Source organism: Heloderma suspectum, chromosome 1 (assembly GCF_057233095.1).
Source record: "Heloderma suspectum isolate Gila_16-S chromosome 1, 16-S_ref, whole genome shotgun sequence".
Classification (NCBI taxonomy): Eukaryota; Metazoa; Chordata; class Lepidosauria; order Squamata; family Helodermatidae; genus Heloderma; species Heloderma suspectum.
The window spans coordinates 123,352,366-123,372,729 of record NC_139458.1 but is presented as its reverse complement, the minus strand read 5'-3'; the positions used below and the strand labels follow the sequence as shown (position 1 = coordinate 123,372,729).

At 45.0% G+C, this 20,364-nt stretch overlaps 1 protein-coding gene across 4 annotated transcripts in view; it reads left to right on the top strand.

Annotated features, from left to right (window-relative positions):
• The window catches only part of KCNQ1 (potassium voltage-gated channel subfamily Q member 1), a 487,838-nt gene that overhangs the window by 65,407 nt on the left and 402,067 nt on the right, over positions 1-20,364 (top strand). For all 4 annotated transcript variants that reach the window (XM_084855710.1, XM_084855719.1, XM_084855702.1 and 1 more), the window contains exon 2: positions 7,410-7,500. In XM_084855710.1, coding sequence (XP_084711836.1) covers positions 7,410-7,500 — 91 coding nt within the window. The remainder of the gene's footprint in view (positions 1-7,409; positions 7,501-20,364) is intronic.

Genomic DNA, 20,364 nt, shown 5'->3' with positions numbered 1-20,364 from the left:
TGAACAATGTTGCGAACTTCTGTCCATAGTTCTTCCAGGACCCTATCTACTAAATCTAGTCCCTTAAATCTATTCTTCACCTCCACTGCATATTCATGAGGAATATTAGTGAGCTCATATCTAACTGATCTGTGGGTCTTCCCTATTCTCTTTAGTCTGATTCTAAATTGTGCAATAAGAAGTTTGTGATCTGAACTGCAATCAGCTCCAGGTCTTGTTTTTACCAACTGCATAGATGTCCGCCACCTTTGGCTACAAAGGATGTAGTCAATCTGATTTCAGTGTCGACCGTCTGGTGAAGTCCATGTATAAAGTCGTCTCTTAGGTTGTTGGAAGAGAGTGTTTGTTATGCACAGTGAGTTGTCTTGGCAAAATGCTATCAGCCTATGTCCTGCTTCATTTTGTTCTCCCAGACCATGCTTGCCTGTAATTCCAGGTGTCGTTTGACAACCCACCTTAGCGTTCCAGTCTCCTGTAATGAAAATAACATCTTTTTTTTTATATTGAGCCATCAATATAAAAACATAGAAATAGAAATATGTACTTTAAACTACATCACAAATAAAAAGACAGGACTTTAAAATGTACACATTCTATGAATTCTGAAAAGATACATTGGTTCATGTAATCTGTTAGCAGGTATTCCTTCCATAATGCATTGACTTAACCATGTGTTTGTTATTTTGTCATTTTATTGTGTTTGGCGACAAGCTGTTCCTTCCTTCAACCTTAATGTCCAAAGTATGAAAATTAATTGTCCATATAATCAACTTAACTTTCACACAACTATGCATTTAAATGGTAAGAGTAAAATTATTCAACCCTTTCAAAATCCCAATGATCCATGAAATCAAATTCGTCATTATTCTAAATATTGTCCTCTAACATTATTCAGTGTCTTTGGTCCTATGCATCTTAGGATATTGCAAAGACAAAACACACACTAGTAGTTTCACCATTCCTTCAAACTTGTGTCTGTTTCCATCATGGTCTCTTGCTATTCCTTTCCAGATAAACACCTTAGAGACTTGCTTCCCATCCCATCCCCCCCCCCCCAATGTTTTGCCAGACTTTTAACCTTCAGTTGGCCTGATCCTCTGGGCCTCTTGAAAAGGCTAGTAAGAATGAAATAATCTTTACTCTCTAAAGACAGGACAATATGAAGGAGGGACAGAGACATGAAGGCCCGGAAAAAAAACCAACTGTTTTTTCCCAAATGCTGTTTTTGTTTCCCCCCCCCAAAATTGAATAGCTTTGGATTATGAAATATTTTCTTTTAGAATTTAAGACAAAGTATTTATATATTGTTACCCAGCCTTTACTCACCCCAAAATGATTTCTAGAAACTATGTAATAAAAACACTTCTATAGAAAGACTATAGATGTACAATGTCTGGAAATATTGAAGACATGGGGGAAAATATTTTTTTTAATCTTCTCTGTAAGATTAGTTAGTTCTAAGTTAGTTAGTTCTTAGTTAGTTAGTGCATACTTAGTTCTTTCATATTAAATTTATTGATCTAAAGTATATTTTACTGATAGACGTTTATGCCCCATTTCCAGCCTGTGAGCAGAGTCACCACTGTGCATTCTGGACAGTAAATGTGCATTCCTGACAGCTTGGGTTTTGTTCCAAAGAGTCCTGTGTTTCTGATGCTGTAGAAGTCATTTAATTTATTCAGAGAATAATTACAAATTTACTGAGTTTACATGTAAACGTTTTTAAATGTAATGGTAATTTTATGAGCAAACTAATTTTTCAATTTTTCCAAAATTTCCAGTTTTTCAAAAAAACAAACAAACCATGTTTTTTCCCCATGGCCTCAAAATTTCCATAAATTTTATCTCTCTAAGAAGGGAGGGGAAAATTTAAATGGGAGGGAATGGGGGCAGCAGAGGTGGAGAAGGGTTTACTCTTTGTACTGTTTTGGAGAATGAAAAAAAATATCTAAAAGTGTAAATAACCAGGAAAAAAAGGATGTAAGATTATGCACACGGAAGACCATGCATGCACAACCTGTCAAAGCTTGTGATATAACATCAGCAGCACAGGTTAGTCTAATAGCATAGGATCACCAGTTGCCTAATTTTTGCGTCACTTGGATCCTTCCCTTGACTGACAATGCTAGTTGTAGCAGCACAATGGAAACTACTAACATACCATTCTAAAGGCAGGATGGACTTGCTCCATATGCCTTGCATCTGATGCCTCTTAGTTACATAGGTCCAGTCCATTCATTGTGCCACCCTAGCTATGCATGACTATGTGATCCAAATGGGAGAAGGGCCAGAGCTCAGCTGTAGGGCATGTTTTGCATGGAAAAGTCCCAGGTTCAATTCCCAGCATCTACAGGTAGGTCTGGGAATTGTAGTGGAAGTATTGTAGTGGAACCAGGGCTCGCTGAATTAAAGCGCTGGGACTTTTTGATTAGCAGGGATGAAGACATCATCTGCTATCCCTCTCAGACATCCTTGTTCCCTCAGAGCTTAGCTGCAATCCTCATAGGAGCTGCGGAGGGTGGGGCCAATTTCCCCAGCAACAATATATTGTCAAGAGCTATCCCTGTTGTAATGCAAAGGGTTTTGCGATGGCCTGGTCTTGAACGGGCAATTTAGACACTTTCGCTTTGCAAAAGACCTGATCCTAGTGGAGCTGAAACTGCTAGAACTGGTTTGTTGAAGTGGATCAGCGCAGCTCCCTGTATTTTTGGACTCTCCTTGGGGGCATAGGTTTGGGAACTGTAATGATGAGCGCCTGTACTTCAAAATTTACCATTACATCCCTGGGCCTTTGCTTGAAACCCTAGAGAGCCTCGCTGCCAGTTAGTGTAGACAGTTGGACCAATGGACTGACTTGGTATAAGGCAGATTCCTGTGTTCCTGTGAAGTGCTCAGCGCCTTAAAGGATCTATTCCTGTGAGTGTTTAAGGAGCAAATCATAGGGTAGAATTACTTAAATAGTTTTGATTGGCTTAATAATATTGTTATTCATTTAATTAATACATTTATATGCCACCCTTCAGCAAAACGGTTCGGGGGTGGGGTTACATCAAAATAAAATAGCAATAAAATCAACATGAAAGCACACACCAATTGACCCCCAAAGACCAGCAGTTAAAAGCAGAGGATTCCAGATCAAAATTCCAGGCATAAAAAGCCTGGGAGAAGGACCAAAAAGTATGTGTCAGGCAAGTACTACGATAAACAGTTGCTGCAAATATTTTGAAAATGTCCATCAGTTACCAGCTTTACAAGAGAGATACACGAGGAAGGTCCGAATGAAAAAGATTTTTTTTTTAAACATAAAGAAAATATTTATATTCTGCTAAACAAAACAACAGTGGGTTGTATCCAACACAGCCTTCTCCAAGTGGTACTCTCCAGATGTTTTATACTTCAACCCCCATCAGCCCCAGACAGCATGGCCGATGGTCAGGAATACTGGGAGCTGTAGTTCAAAACAACTGGATGGCACCAGGTTGGGAAAGATAGATTCAGTATAATACTAGCGAAAAAAGTACAAAAGTATATTGTTCTACTAGTGATTGTGTATTCTGCTAGCAGTTGCACAAGCACTAGCAGAGCAACTGGTGCAACTAGAGCAACAACATTTAGTGTAATGAAGTTGCAATGAGTTGTGAAACAGTTTGTGAAATGGCTTGAGTAAATGGAATCACAGTATGGGATTGGACACTTGCACAAGGATGAAAATGGGGTTTCCACAAGTGGTAGAAGCTTTGCCCTAGTCTAGTGGAATGACACCATTGGATACAACCCAACAGGCGTGCAAGAGGCAGGTGAAACCATGCCTTGCTTCTCCTGGGTCTTGCACCTGAAGGCCCTTAAGAAGTGAATAATCTGGGCTTCGTGTAACTCTTATTCATAAGACAAAAGATTACAGCTTCTGAGAACTTGGGTACTTTGTACACTTAAGTTCCCAATTGACTTTACGTGCATCTGTTTATGAAGAAGATTTTAAAACCATCATTACAAAAATGTTTCTGCAAATGATGTCAACTGCATCTTCCCTAGCATTTTAAAAAACATAAATATGCTTAATGTGGTAATGGAGCTGGTCATTTCTAATTACAGCAGTGATTCACAGAAATGTGGCTTCTCATTTAAACTATCTGCTACAAATACATGTATACACATTTTCCCATTCTGTGAACAGATATCTTAATCTAAATTATTAGTCACCAATTGGCCATAGAGACATTTAGGATCTGGACTCTCATTTTGGGGGAAAATGGGATATCCAGCATTGCTCTATTAGGTTATTGTGGATAGTGGATCTTTATTCATTGCTGGAGGCTGGACTAGATGACCTCCACACACATTTCAGCTGGACAAATCTGTTTCTATAGTATACTTCTTTTGATTGATCATTGATGTAGGGATGGCGGAGAATTTCTCCCCGAAACTTCGGGGGGCCGAGCGCCAACGTGTTCGGCCCCCCGAACAAGTTTCGGGGAGAAATCCTCCGCCCCCCCGCCCCCCGCCCCCCCCGGGACGGGACTTACCTTCCCTGAATGTCCCTCCCGGCGGCGGGTCCGGCTGGCGGTTCGTCCGGTGTTCGAGCGGGGCGGGAGCAGCAGCCGGTCTTTCGACCGGCTGCCGCCCCCGCCATTGCAATGAAAGAAAAAAAAAAAAAGTCCCCTGATAGGCTACGTGACGATTCACGTAGCCTATCACGGCTAGATTTGCAAAGTCAGCCGTGATAGGCTACGTGAATCGTCACGTAGCCTATCACGGGTGACTTTAAAAAAAAAAAAAAAGTGTGTACGGATAATGGCGGCCCCCATAGGGAGCCGCCATTCGCGTTCCTTATTTGGTCGCTGTAGTCTACGTAAATGTTTACGTAGACTACGGCGAAAATAAGGGCAACGCTATTTGCGTTGCCCTTATTTTCGCCGTAGTCTACGTAAACATTTACGTAGACTACAGCAACTAAATAAGGAACGCGAATGGCGGCTCCCTATGGGGGCCGCCATTCGCATACGCGCTTTTTTTTTTTTTTTAAAGTCACCCGTGATAGGCTACGTGTCGATTCACGTAGCCTATCACGGCTGACTTTCCAGATCTAGCCATGATAGGCTACGTGAATCGTCACGTAGCCTATCAGGGGACTTTTTTTTTTTTAACTTTCGTGTTCGCAGCCGGGCGAGGCGGGAAGCCTCCTCCCCGGCCTGAATTTCGGCCGGGCGAGGCGGGAAGCCTCCCCCCCGGCCTGAATTTCGGCCGGGCGAGGCGGGAAGCCCCCCCCCCGGCCTGAACTTCGCAGGGGGAGCAGCGAAGCGCTCCCCCCCACCGCGAACAAGCTGCGAGAAAAGGTAAGTGACTTTCGTCCACCCCTACATTGATGAGGATTCATAGGTTTTGAGTTGCTGCCACCTGCTGGTCAGATTAATTGCTTGGCTCAACAGTAACCGTTGGTGGCTGGCTACATTAGCAATTCACTTTGGCTTCAAAAGGGGTCTTAGCCTAGTTTCTTGAGCAGCAGCTACCAACTTTAGATACCTGAGATCTAGTTTTACCTAGATGTAAAAACTATTCTTCCCATATTTATTTGTGTAATACTTCTGATCCATTAAAATTGCTTTCTAAACATCTTCAAACATACTTGCTTTATTTTGTATTTGTAACATAGATACATATAAGCAGCACTTTAAAAAATCAGTGTGCTCTGTTCAGAAATCCTTAAAATTATACTGTGTTGGATCCAAAGAACTATGACCACCAGGAAAAGAGCTGCTAGCACTGTTCCACAACTGCTTGCACAACAGCTCGTGTAGGCATTCATGTAGGTAGGTCCATCGCCATTGTCACGTTTCCACTTGTGCATGATGTTTCACAAGCGCTTGTGCAAGTGGAAGAACATCTCTGGCTTTAGTTTCACTTTTCTCATTCAACACTCCAGGATCAGATATAATACTGCCCTTCTGTAAATAGAAGACACACCACATGAAGAAGGGCACCTTTGCATCCAACCCATGGTGGTGGTGGTGGTTTTTGTAATGTAGATACCAAAATTCTGCACGCATGTCTCTCCAAAATGTTTGTTTTCTGGAGAGAGATGGGTGGGAATTTGATCAAGGTTTTAACACAAAAGTAATTTATATGGTATAGTTAATTCTGTACTGTGATGAAATGGGGGTTGCATATTTCAAATTGCCAACTTCAGTTCATTCCTCGCATAGATACGTATCCTGTTTGTGCATCTTTTTTTCCTCTTACTAAAAAATATGAAGAAACTATGTTGTTTAGAGCTCTTTCAGGAAATCCAGTTCAGAGTTGAAGAAATGGCATTTGTTTAAGCATACATCTTTCTGTTAGTCATGCACAATAATGCTTTGATTCTGCACAAATAATAGCAGAAGGGAGGAAGAATTGGGACATAATGTACAAAGTTATTGTACTGCACCATATTGATGGCATCTTGCAGCACTTCCCCCATCTGAGCCTTGGCAAACCTCTGGCATATCTAACGTCAGAATAGCCCACAGGCTAGGCAATAGAAGCTGGCATGCTGTAGCCATTTGGAGCAGTTGCAACAGCACACCCTTGTTTGGCTGGGGAACTGGTGCTGGCTGGGAATTGCTGTGATGCTCATCAGGTGCAGCTGCAAGTTCCTGCATACACACCAGGCCATGTTTGTGGGTTGCTGGGCTTAAATACCTGTGCAATGACTGAGAAAGTCATATTAGTTCCATACAGTAGGTTTGTAGTGGATTAGTACTTGGCCTTTAAGTGTTCATCTGAATTAATGTGTGCATTTGCACATGTGCACACACACATTTATGCTTATCTACATGTACTGAGCTCTGGCTGTTGGATTGGGAAGGGGAATTTCACACTTGTCATGTGTATGCATGTGCAATTCCCCATCCAGTTAGGAATATGTACATGGATATCTACTTCCATGCAGCTATAAGCCCCTAGCTGGATTAGCACTGTGCACATACGGATAGGCTGCACAGCCAGTCTCCTAAATTACCCCTGAACAAATTTCTTACAGATTATGAGACTCTGTCCAAGCCCTGCATTGTTCTCTAGTCCAATTAAAGTAGTCATTAGAGTTTAAGGGCACAATCCTATGCATGTTTAGACATAAAAAGGGCCTACAACTCCCAGTGTGCCCCAGCCATCCATGCTGGCTGGGGCATGCTGCGAGCTGTAGGACTTTTTGCTCTCTAAACATGCATAGGACTGCACCCTAAATTAGGTACCTAGTCACCTCCGAGCTCCCTTACCCCCTCCCAGTGAGCAAAGCTACCCCTCCCCTTCACCCCTACCATGGTTGATTCAGTATTCCAGCATGGAAAGCCCCCCCCCTTTAATGCATTGACTGTTTCTTACCCTTACTTTTTGTCTTAACTAATAGCTTTCTTTTTTATTTTTCCCCCCAGTTTCCTCATAGTGCTGGTCTGCCTTATATTCAGTGTGCTTTCCACGATTGATCAATATCAAGCTCTGGCCACTGGGACATTATTTTGGATGGTATGCATATGGATATTTGCTTAAATTATATATAATTTGCATGTATATTTGGGAGGAAATGGAATTTGAACATATAATTGTATTTGATGCATTCTGATTTGCTAAAATGTCCAAGCCCTGTAACACAGAATCTAGTTAGTAATTTCTTGATGTGCTTACCCGTTGAATTAGAAACTAGTCCTTGCAGTAGGACAACCTGAAACTAACATTGTGCTCCTACAATTCCTAGGATTTAACCTCTTTCCAGTCTGTTTGGCTCTAAATGTCATTAACGGTGCTCCTAGTGCTACCAAACAAAAGCTGCTGTTTAGCTATTCTGTCTTTCCCTCTTTAAGGGTGCAATCCTATGCATGACTAGACAGAAAAAAAAAATCCTACAAAATTCCCAGGATGCCCCAGCCAGCATGGCTGGCTGGAGAGATGCTGGGAATTGTAGGACTTTATTCTGTTTTAACATGGATAAGGTTCTACCCTAACCGATTTTTTTGTGGTAAGAAAACACAGGAAGGTTACAAATGTAAGTTGATGATATCTGGACCTCCCTTAAAATTCTATGAATGAGGCAGGGCAATTGCACTATAAAAACCTCACCTGGAAGCACCGTATATCTAAGAGCAGGAGATACAACGTAGGGCCATAAGGACAAGATCTCCCCCCCCCCCCATCTAGGATAAAAATCTTTGTGAGTCTGATGCTTGACCTGAGTCTATAGAGTGTAGCACAGAACCTGAAGAGGTTGTATTTGATACTGGCATAATTTCTCATTAGAAGCTCGCCGCCTGCTGTAATGCAGTTGATTGAATTTCACAATACTAGTGATATTTGAAAGAATGGTATATAGGCACCACTTGCGAATGGACTTATATTTGGATATTTGGTCTGCTTTTACTGAAGTTTAGGTATAATAATCCATTCCTTCTTTTCTTTTCTTTTTTTTAGAATATTATATTATTTGGAACTGTGGCCTTTAAAGCATGTAGTTAAACTTGCAAATTTATTTTTTGTTTGTTTTTGTTTTGTTTTGTTGAAACTCACAATAAAAAATTGTCTTCCCATTAGAGTATCAGCTTGTGGGTGCACAGGGTGGGGTCTTTGTTAATATGAAAGATCATTCACTGAGGTTCTTGCAAATATGAGTTGGTCAATGCATGGTTCTGAGGCGTATAAAAAATCTGGTTTTGCAACTAGCCTGGGGCAACTGCACCTGCCCCAAGATTGAGGAAGATAAGGGGTTTTCTGTCCTACCATTCATGTCCTTCACATGGCCCTATCCCATCCAGCATCAATTTGCAGGATTTATGGCTATGGTGGAGAGGCCAAGGGCCTCTCCTCTCCTAAGAGATATATCTCTAAAGCAGGGGATGGGCAAATTCAGAGGGCCATGATCCCACCCTTGCTGTGCTGCTGAATTTGGCAATAGCAAAAAAAGGCAACAATCTAAATTTGTCCATTTTACCCTTCTTATGGCTTGCTGCCAAAATTGGGAGGCAAACTGCTGATTATTTTGCCACCATGAATTTTGGCAAGGGGGCGTACTGGTGGGGGGCAGTAGGGGCTCCATGGGGCCCATGCACCGCGTGTTGTCCACCCCTGCTCTAAAGCTTAAGGAGTGCTTTCGGCTCTCCCCTGACATGACTGCCTGCCTTGGAGAAGCACTGGCCTCCCCTGAAGTCTGCACGGTACTTTGCTCCCTCGAGGCACCCGAGCCAAGACAGATGTTCTGCTACTTAAGCCAATCAACAAAATAGGAACTGTTTAATTTTCAAATGTGCAAAATCCCAGATGCTCCCATTTGTGGCATTTCTACATGCCTTGCAGACAGTTTTTTTTTCTGTTGAAAGGCGGTCTATATAAATATTGTAAATTAGACAGCTGTTCAGAAGAGTTCCATATGTTGGCTGTGATCTTAAGAACAAGCCCTGCTTCTGCTTGCTGCTCAGTTCCCTTGAAAGTGCAGCTTTCAGTGATGTGCATGCTATCCCCCTCATGACTTTTGCATTTATTTATGGTGTGTGTATTATTATTTTTTTAATTGTAGGTGTATGCATTGATCCTTAACAGTACAACAACATTCATGGGCCCTGACTGCTGTGTCTGAGCATTCAGACACAGGAGGGTTCAGTAGATGCACTGCATCTTCCAAGGTAAACTATCAGGTTCATGGCATGCCTCATGATAGCTACAGAAGCAGCCCTGCCCGGCTATTCTATTCCTTGCTAGTATTTTAGCAGGAGTTAACTGGTATTGCATTACCTGAATTAATTTCTTGGGACAAGCCAGCATTTATATTTCATTTGACTGGCTATTCTTTGAGCACTTAATCTTGCAGTTCCTTTTTAATGTTGGGAATTCCCTATTATATGTGCATTAATATTTAATACTGGCAAAACCTTAGCCTCTGTTTTCCAGAGGCTCGACTTTCGGAGTTAATGTTCATATGTATAGTAGGACCAGGGTTTGTTTGTTTTTAAATGTCTTTGAGGTGAAGTTCAATATGTTTGTACAAAGTTGGCTTTCTTTCTTTTTTGTCATTTATCAATACAAAATCTTTTATACAGAGCTATTTTTTTTTTACCAGTTTTTAAAATTCTATTCATGCTTTACCTACCTGGTTTTACATTTTATATTTTACAAAATGCACCATGAGCACCATTTTATCAAAAAGCAGAATACACATTTAATAAAGAAATAAATAGATAAGGGGTTTTTTGTAAAGGCCTCCTGGAAAATGTGGGTTTGGGGAGAGATCTGAAGCAAGTGAGAAAGTTGGCATCATGCAGGTGTTCTGGATGGCAGTTGCGGGCATAATGGAAGGGCAGCAAGGGAGACAGGAAGAATTGTCTGAGGGAGCAGGAGTTCTTTGGGTGGCTGAGGGTTATGGAGCTGGAGGACTGAAGAGATTTATTGGCAAGGATTTATTGGGATATAAGAGCAGGGTGATAAGGAAGGCAAGGCCACAGAGGGCTTTGAAGATAAGAACAAGTAGCTTGTGCTGGATCCAGGAGTGGACTACTACAGCCATTAATTTTTTAAAAGTTAATTTAAGATTTACTGTTTGAGTTTACTGTCAAAAAAATTATCTCCCTATATATACTTTCCTTCTGAGACTTCCCCATTCATGCTTTCTGCGCCCCTTGCTAGATAGTAGCGGTAGAAATCACTTGGCCAAGTATTGTTTTATATGAATTAGAGCTACCTATTGTGATATGTTTTATCCTTGGTAGTGTTATGCTATACAAGTTACATGTTGCTGGGTTGATAATTTGACTATGTGGGTTTCACCCTTTTTGAGGGGATGGCTGGAGCCATTTTGTCAGGCTTTTACCTATGAGGAGGACACTTGCCAGTAAGTCCAGGAGTCTCCCCTCACTCCCCCCACCCTGTTATTAGCCTTTGACATAGTGTTTTTTTTTAACACTGTAGAGTAGACTTCGGGCTTCATCGAGTGTCATGTGAGCAGATTTCCCATCTGCATGCTCCCCAGATCTGCTCTAGAGGGTCCCCAACCCCTCTGGAGTAGATTTGGGGGCACACAGGGCTGCAAGGAGAAGGGGAGGTCAGATCTGCCAGCAGTGTCTGTTCCGCTGACAGAAGAGTACGGTTGGATACAACCTTTTATCATTAGTGGGGATTTTCTGAGACTGAAAAGCCATAGATCAGCCTTCCCCAAACTGGTGCCCTCCAAATGTTCTGGACTTCAACTCCCATCAGCCCCAACCAACATGATTAATGGTCAGGAATTCTGGGAGTTGTAAGAGACCATAGAATCATAGAATAGTAGGGCTGGAAGGGGCCCACAAGGCCATCGAGTCCAACCCCCTGCTCAATGCAGGAATCCAAGTCAGAGCATCCCTGACAAATGGCTGTCCAGCCTCATCTTAAAGGCCTCCAGTGTGGGAGAGCCCACCACCTCCCCAGGTAATTGGTTCCATTGCCGTATTGCTCTTACAGTCAGGAGGTTTTTCCTGATGTTCAGCCGGAATCTGGGTTCCTGTAACTTGAGCCCATTATTCCGTGTCCTGCACTCTGGGATGATCAAGAAGAGATCCTGGCCTTCTTCTCTGTGACAACCTTTCAAGTACTTGAAGAGTGCTATCATATCTCCCCTCAGTCTTCTCTTCTCAAGGCTAAACATGCCCAGTTCTTTCAGTCTCTCTTCATAGGGCTTTGTTTCCAATCCCCTGATCATCTTTGTTGCCCTCCTCAGAACCCTCTCTAGTTTGTCTGCATCCTTCTTAAAGTGTGGTGCCCAGAACTGGACACAGTACTCCAGATGAGGCCTAACCAGTGCAGAGTAGAGTGGAACTAGTACTTCCCGGGATTTGGAAGCGATGCTTCTATGAATGCAGCCCAAAAGAGCATTTGCCTTTTTTGCAGCCACATCACATTGTTGGCTCATATTCAGCTTGTGATCGACAACAATTCCAAGATCCTTCTCACTTGTAGTGCGGTTGAGCCACGTATCCCCCATCTTGTAACTGTGCATTTGGTTTCTTTTTCCTAGGTGCAGAACTTGGCATTTGTCCCTATTAAATGTCATTCTGTTGTTTTCTGCCCAGCCCTCCAGTCTATCCAGATCACTTTGAATTTTGTTTCTGTCTTCCAAAGTATTAGCTATCCCTCCCAATTTTGTGTCATCTGCAAATTTGATCAGCATTCCCTGCACCTCCTCCTCCAAGTCATTCATAAAAATGTTGAAGAGCACTGGGCCCAGGACTGAGCCCTGCGGTACCCCACTCATTACCTCTCCCCAGTTTGAGAAGGTCCCATTGATAAGCACTCTTTGAGTCCGATTCTGTAGCCAACTGTGGATCCACCGGATTGTTGTTTCATCTAGCCCACTTTGAGCTAGTTTGCTCATCAGGATATCATGGGGCACTTTGTCGAAAGCTTTGCTGAAGTCGAGGTATATGATGTCTACAGCATTCCCACGGTCTACAAGGGAGGTTACTTGATCAAAAAATGAGATGATTTGTCTGGCAGGACTTGTTTTTGACAAATCCATGTTGGCTTTGAGTAATCACGGCATTGTTGTCAAGGTGCTTCCAGATGGATTGCTTTATGATCTGCTCCAGAATTTTCCCAGGGATTGATGTCAGACTGACTGGTCTGTAGTTCCCAGGTTCCTCCTTTTTACCCTTTTTGAAGATAGGGACAACGTTAGCCCTCCTCCAGTCATCTGGCACTTCCCCCGTCCTCCATGATTTCTCAAAGAGAATAGACAGCGGTTCTGAGAGTTCTTCTGCCAGTTCCTTTATGACTCTAGGATGCAGTTCTTCTGGCCCTGGAGATTTGAACTCATTCAAAGTAATGAGGTGTTCCTTGACCATATGCCTGTCGATCTCAAGCTGCAATCCTGCCCCTTCAGCCTGTACTTCGCCGTTGCCAGGGGGGTCATAGACCTTCTTTTGGGAGAAGACTGAGCCAAAGTAGGAATTGAGCACCTCTGCCTTTTCTTTGTCATCTGTTATCGTTTTGCCATCCTTATTTAATAGCTGAACCACCATTTCTTTCCTCTGCCTTTTACTATGCATGTAGCTGAAGAAAGCCTTTTTGTTGTTTTTAACATCCCTTGCTAACCTCAGCTCATTCTCAGCTTTAGCCTTCCTGACGCCATCCCTGCAATTCTGTGCTATCTGCCTGTACTCTTCCTTTGTTACTTGGCCTTCTTTCCACTTCCTATATGTGTCCTTTTTTGTTTTCAGGTAATCTCTAAGCTTTTTGTGAAGCCACACTGGCTTCTTCTGTTGTCTTCCACCTTTTCTTCTTGTTGGAATTGCTTGTGATTGTGCCTTGAGAATTTCCTTTTTTAAAAGCTCCCACCCATCTTGGACTCCTTTTCTCGCTAGCATCGCTTGCCATGGGACCTTACTGATCATTGTTCTGAGTTTATGAAAATCAGCTTTCCTAAAATCCAGGGTACGCGTTTGACTACACTTGGCTTTTGCTTCCCTTAGAACCAAGAACTCAAGTACAACATAGTCGCTTTCCCCCAGAGTTCCTGTAACTGCTACTTTATCCACTAAGTCATCTCTGTTGGTTAGGATCAAGTCAAGGATAGCCGATCCTCTAGTTCCTTCCTCTACTTTCTGTAGGAGGAAGTTATCCTCCACACAAGTCAGGAATTTCCTGGAGGGGCCATGTTTTGCAGAATTTGTCTCCCAACAAATATCGGGGAAATTGAAGTCCCCCATTACTACTACATCATGCTTCCTTAAAACATTGGCTATTTGCTTTTCAAAAGTTTCATCCTTGTCTTCTCCTTGATTGGGTGGCCGGTAGTAGACTCCGACCACCAGGTTCCTTTTATTCTTTGCTCCATTTATTTCAACCCAGATGCTCTCGATGGGGCTACCAAGCTCCTCCTCCTGTATTTCTGTGCAGAGATATGTATTTTTCACATACAGTGCAACCCCACCTCCCTTTCTGTTCCTCCTGTTCTTTTTGAACAAGTTATATCCTTCAACTGCTGTATTCCAGTCATGAGAGTCATCCCACCAAGTCTCAGTTATACCTATCAGGTCATAATTTCCCTCTTGTATTAAGAGTTCAAGTTCGTTCTGTTTGTTTCCCATACTCTGGGCATTAGTATATAGACATCGAAGACCATGTGCTTCATAGTCTGGCTTTCTTCCTACATGTGTCTGAAGACTATTATTGGGTGCTATCAGAGCTGTTCTCTCCATTGCAGTGCATGCACCTATGTCCATTGTTACCCCCAACATTACATCTCCCTTCCCCGTGGGGTTCAGTTTAAAGCCCTCCTGATGAAGTTCTTCATGCTGTGGCCAAACACATTCTTCCCATCCTTTGTGAGGTGCAACCCATCCCTAGCCAACAGCCCATCTTCCAGGAAGTATAGCCCGTGGTCCCAGAATCCAAATCTCTCTCGTCGGCACCACCTTCGTAGCCAGTCATTCACCCGGAGTATTTTTCGTTCCCTTTCTGTCCCTCTTCTAACTACTGGAAGGATGGATGAGAAAACTATCTGGGCCCCAAAGTTCTTGAGTTTCCTTCCCAAAGCTTCAAAGTCTGACGTGATTTCTTCGTAGCTCCGCTTGGCGGTATTGTAGCAGAAATCAATATGGGAATCATTTCCCATATTGATTCCAATATGGGAATCAATATGTGAATCAAAATGGGAATCATTTGTTCCCACATGGATGAGAAGAAAGGGATACCTGTCAGTGGGCTTTATGAGTGCAGGCAACCTTTCAGTCACATCTCTAATCTGTCCTCCCGGGAGACAACATACCTGGCGAGTCCACGGGTCTTCGCAACATACTTGGGTCTCGATCCCACGCAGCAAGGAGTCTCCCACTACTACCACTCTTCTCTTCTTCTTCTTGTAGGCCTGGGTTTCATCGCCTCTGTTTGACTGACCTTTAGCCTCTTGCTCACTCTCATGCAGGTTCCCCTGTGATTCTTCCTCTGCAGGCTGTCCTCCAGTCTCATCCGCAAGTACCTGGAATCGGTTCCACAGCTCCACTGCTTCCACTGGTGCAGAGTGGCGTCTAGTTCTTCTTCTCCTAACTGTCACCCTTTTCCAAGGAGTATCCTCTATTCCATTTTTCCTCACCTCAGCATTTCCCACTGCCTCATCTTGCTGTTGCTCTTCAAGCTTCTGGTCTGCCCTTTGCTGCTGTAGTTCCCCCATTCTGTCCAAGAACCCTTTGTGTTCTCTTATTCCCCGGAGGGTCTACAGTCGCCGCTCCAGTCCACTTACTTTTTCCTCCAGCAGCGTGATCAACTTGCACTTGTTGCAGGTGTAGGCCATGTTGTTCTCAGGCAAGAAAACAAACATTGCACACACCTTGCAGGTCACCACCACTGGAGAGTCTTGTCCTTCCATAGCCTCTTTTCCCTTTTTGTGTCTAGCTTTGTGATTGTTCTAGACTAGCCTGTGCCTGCTCCTCTACTCAGTAGAGGTTAAAAGCAGAGTCCCACTGGTGTGAAAGTGTGTGTTATAAGACAAATAAATGGAAAAAAGTTAGTTAAAATAAAAAATAAAAATAATTTAAAAAAATGTTAGGGGCCTCCCCCTTGACCTCCCCTGCCGAACTCCCCTGGCCAACTCCTGTTTGCTCCCCCTGTTCGCTCACTCTGTTAGCTCGCTCTCTGGGAGCTTGCCTGCTTCTGTAGTCCCTGGACCAGCTGGAGCAGCTTGCTCTGCTCTGCTCTGCTCAGCTGGGAGGCGGGAAACAGACTGAAGCTTCCTGCCCAGTCAGCTGCTGGGAGTACTCAGGCCACACCCCTCCAATTCAGTTGGAGCTCTCAGAAGCACCTGGTGAGCTCACAGCCAATCAGAAGGATAAAGGGCAGCCTCCTGGGCTTCCTGCAACCCACTTACCTCTTAGCCTCTGTCTCCTTTGTCTCCTTTGTCTCTTCAACCACTGCAACTCCCCTGGCCAACTCCTGTTTGCTCCCCCTGTTCGCTCGCTCTCTGGGAGCTTGCCTGCTTCTGTAGTCCCTGGACCAGCTGGAGCAGCTTGCTCTGCTCTGCTCTGCTCTGCTCAGCTGGGAGGCGGGAAACAGACTGAAGCTTCCCGCCCAGTCAGCTGCTGGGAGTACTCAGGCCACACCCTCCAATTCAGTTGGAGCTCTCAGAAGCACCTGGTGAGCTCACAGCCAATCAGAAGGATAAAGGGCAGCCCCCTGGGCTTCCTGCAACCCACTTACCTCTTAGCCTCTGTCTCCTTTGTCTCTTCAACCACTGCATCTCCCCTGGCCAACTCCTGTTTGCTCCCCCTGTTCGCTCGCTCTCTGGGAGCTTGCCTGCTTCTGTAGTCCCTGGACCAGCTGGAGCAGCTTGCTCTGCTCTGCTCTGCTCAGCTGGGAAGAGGGAAACAGACTGAAAACATCTGGTGGCACCAGGTTGGGTAAGGTTGCCTTAGATGAAAGCCTTCCATATGAAGGAAAACAGCTGTCCCCTCTTCTGGTTCTTTCCCCAACCTGATGGTTCCTGGCAGCCTTACCAGTCTGCCCTCGAGTCTGGTGGTGCTGCTGCTGAATGCCAGGTCGGCCCAAAATAAAATCTCCCTCATCCATGATTTGATTGTGGATGAGGGGGCTGACCTGGCATGTATTACTGAGACCTGGGTGGGGGAACTGGGAGGGGTCATTCTCTCTCAGCTGTGCCCTCCTGGGTACTCGGTGCAGCACCAACACCGACTTGAGGGTTGGGGAGGGGGCGTTGCCGTGGTCTATAGGAATTCAATCTCCCTCTCCAGGCTTCCTGCTCATTCGAGTGCAGATCTTGAGTGTTTGTACCTTGTGCTGGGTACCCAGGACAGATTAGGGATTCTGTTGGTGTACCGCCCACCCCGCTCCCCATCAGACTCCCTGCCTGAGCTGACGGAGGTGGTCTCGGACTTGGTGTTGAGGACCCCCAGGATGATGGTCCTGGGGGATCTCAACTTCCATGCCGAGGCCGCTGTATCCGGCGCGGCTCAGGACTTCATGGCCGCCATGACAACCATGGGGCTGTCCCAACATGTCATCGGCCCAACGCATATAAAAGGACACACGCTTGATCTGGTTTTCTCGACTGGGCAGGTGGATGGTGATCTGAAAGTGGAGGAATTAACATCTGTCCCTTTGTCATGGTCAGATCACTTCCTGCTGAGGTTTAGACTCCTGGCGGCTTTTCCCCTCTGCAAGGGTGGGAGACCTATTAAAATGGTCCGCCCCCGGAGATTAATGGATTCCGATGGATTCCAGAGGGCTCTGGGGGATTTTCCTGCTGGTATGGCTGGTGCTCCTGTTGAAGCCCAGGTCGCTCTGTGGAATGCAGAGATGACTCGGGCGGTTGACACGATCGCGCCCAAGCACCCTCTCCCTCTTGGCAGAGCCTGGCCAGCTCTTTGGTATACACCTGAGCTGAGGGCAATGAAGCAAGAGGGGAGACGGCTAGAATGCCGGTGGAGGAAAACTCGTGCTGAGTCTGACCGAACACAGGTAAGAGCCCACTATCGAGCCTACTCTGTGGCGGTGAGGGTGGCAAAGAGGCAGTTCTTTTCCACCAGCATTGCATCTTCTCAGTGTCGTCCAGCGGAGCTTTTCCGAGTGGTTCGCAGCCTGTTACATTCTGGGCCAGGGAGAGAGACGGTGGAACCCTCGGTAGCACGCTGTGACAAGTTTGCATGGCACTTTGAGGATAAAGTCGCTCAGATTCGTCATGAATTGGACACCACCATTAATGCAGTTCCATTGGTAGAGGCGTTCAGAGCACCGTCTGGTCCAGTTTTATTGGATGAGTTTCAGTTACTGAGGCCTGAGGATGCGGACAAGGTGCTTGGCCAAGTCCGATCGACCACTTGTGTGCTTGACCCTTGCCCTTCATGGCTTATTAAATCAAACAAGGAGGGGTTGTCCGGCTGGGTCCAGGAGGTTGTAAATTCCTCCTTGAGAGAGGGAGTGGTGCCTGCCTCTTTAAAAGAGGCGGTAATTAGACCACTCCTGAAAAAGCCTAACCTGGACCCAGAGGATGTTAACAATTATAGGCCAGTGGCCAACATCCCCTTCCTGGGTAAGGTGCTTGAGAGGGTGGTTGTAGGACAGCTCCAGGCACTGTTGAATGAAACGGATTATCTAGATCCATTTCAATCGGGCTTCAGGCCTGGTTTTGGAACGGAAACTGCCTTGGTCGCCCTGTGGGATGACCTCTGCTGGGAGAGGGACAGGGGGAGTGCGACCCTGTTGATTCTCCTGGACCTCTCAGCGGCTTTCGATACCATCGACCATAGTATCCTTCTGGATAGGTTGTCTGGGTTAGGAGTTGGAGGCACTGCACTACAGTGGTTCCGCTCGTACTTGGATGGCCGATTCCAGAAGGTGGTGCTGGGAGATTATTCCTCTGTGCCATGGCAATTGTGCCATGGGGTTCCACAGGGCTCTATTTTATCCCCCATGCTGTTTAACATCTACATGAAACCTCTGGGGGAGGTTATCTGGAGGTGTGGGCTGAGGTGCCATCAATATGCAGATGACACCCAGCTCTACCTCTCTTTCTCATCAAACCCAGGTGAGGCAGTGGCTGTTCTGAATCAGTGCCTGGGCACGGTAATGGACTGGATGAGGGCTAATAAACTGAAACTCAATCCAGACAAGACGGAGGTACTGTTAGTGGGTGGTTCGTCTGCCCGGCTAGGTGATATTCAACCTGTTCTGGAGGGGGTTGCACTCCCCCTAAAGGATCAGGTTCGTAGTTTGGGGGTGCTCTTGGATCCAGAACTGTCACTTGAGGCACAGGTGAACTCAGTGGCACGGAGCACTTTTTATCAGCTTAGGCTGGTATACCAACTACACCCTTATCTGGACAGAGATAGCCTAGCTACAGTTATCCATGCACTGATAACTTCTCGTCTGGATTACTGCAATGTGTTATACGTGGGGCTGCCTTTGAAAACGGTCCGGAAACTTCAGCTGGTCCAAAATAGGGCAGCAAGATTGTTAACAGGGACTGGCCTGCGAGCTCATATTACGCCAGTATTTTTCCAGCTGCACTGGCTGCCAGTCCATTTCCGGGCCCGATTCAAAGTGCTGGTGTTAACATTCAAAGCCCTTAACGGCTTGGGGCCAGGTTACCTGAAGGATTGCCTCCTCCCATATGTGCCTGCCCGGACCTTAAGATCATCAGCAGCAGCCCTTCTCTGTGAGCCCCTGCCAAAGGAAGTGAGGTGGGTGGCTACTAGGAGGAGGGCTTTTTCTGTTGTGGCACCCTGGCTCTGGAATGAGCTCCCTAGTGAGGTTCGCCTGGCGCCTACATTGTACTCCTTTCGGCGCCCGGTGAAGAAGACCTTTTTGTTTTCCCAGGCATTTTAGCATTTTAGCTTTCTTAAATTTTGATCTTTGCTGTTTTAAATCTGTATTTTAAACTCCTGTACTGCAGCTAGGTTTTATTGTGGTTGTATTGTTATATTGTGGTTTTAATGTTCTATATATTTTAAATTGTTTTATTGTGTGTTGTCTGGTTTTAATTTTTGTGAACCGCCCAGAGAGCTTCGGCTATTGGGCGGTATAGAAATTAAAAAAAAAAAAAATAGGACTGTGGTGCTTCAGTGGAAATTGTGGTGCAAGGAAGCTGGTGAATCTGGAGTCTGGATGCAGAAATGGAGACCAAACAAATGAAGTTTCCGCCTGCTGTTCTAAATACAAACTTGGGAAGTCAGGGAGCTGGGTGGGGGGAATGTACATGGATGACACCTCTTGTTACAGCACTTTCACCATAGGAGAAGACAGACACCAGGCACATAATGATGATGAAAAAGAAACAAATCCAAAAGTTAGCAAGCATTTTTTTAAAAAACTGAAAAACCATGCACTTCACAGTTGGAAAAAGAAACCAAAGGAAACCTTGTGATGAGGATTTGGATGGAACAACAGGAAAAGTTAAAGTGAGACCTGGAAGAGTACAAGGATTATTGTTTTGTTTTTTCTTAATCCCAAGTGTTATACAGTTGACATGTATTGTTGTTGTTGTTGTTCAGTCGTGTCCGACTCTTCGTGACCCCATGGACCATAGCACACCAGGCCCTCCTGTCCTGCGCTCTCTCCTGGAGCGTGCTCAAGTCCATATTCACTGCATTGGTGATGCTGTCTAGCCATCTCATCCTCTGCCATCCCCTTCTCCTTCTGCCCTCAATCTTTCCCAGCATCAGGGTCTTTTCCAGGGAGTTTTCTCTTTGCATTAGGTGGCCAAAATATTTGAGCTTGAGCTTGAGCTTCAGTATCTGTCCTTCCAATGAGCAGTCAGGGTTGATTTCCTTTAAGATTGACTGATTTTGACAGTAAAAGAAAAATGAAACCCAGAACTTGTTTGCTTTAGTTGGAACTTCTGTGCACCCCAGTGGGTGCAGTCTAATA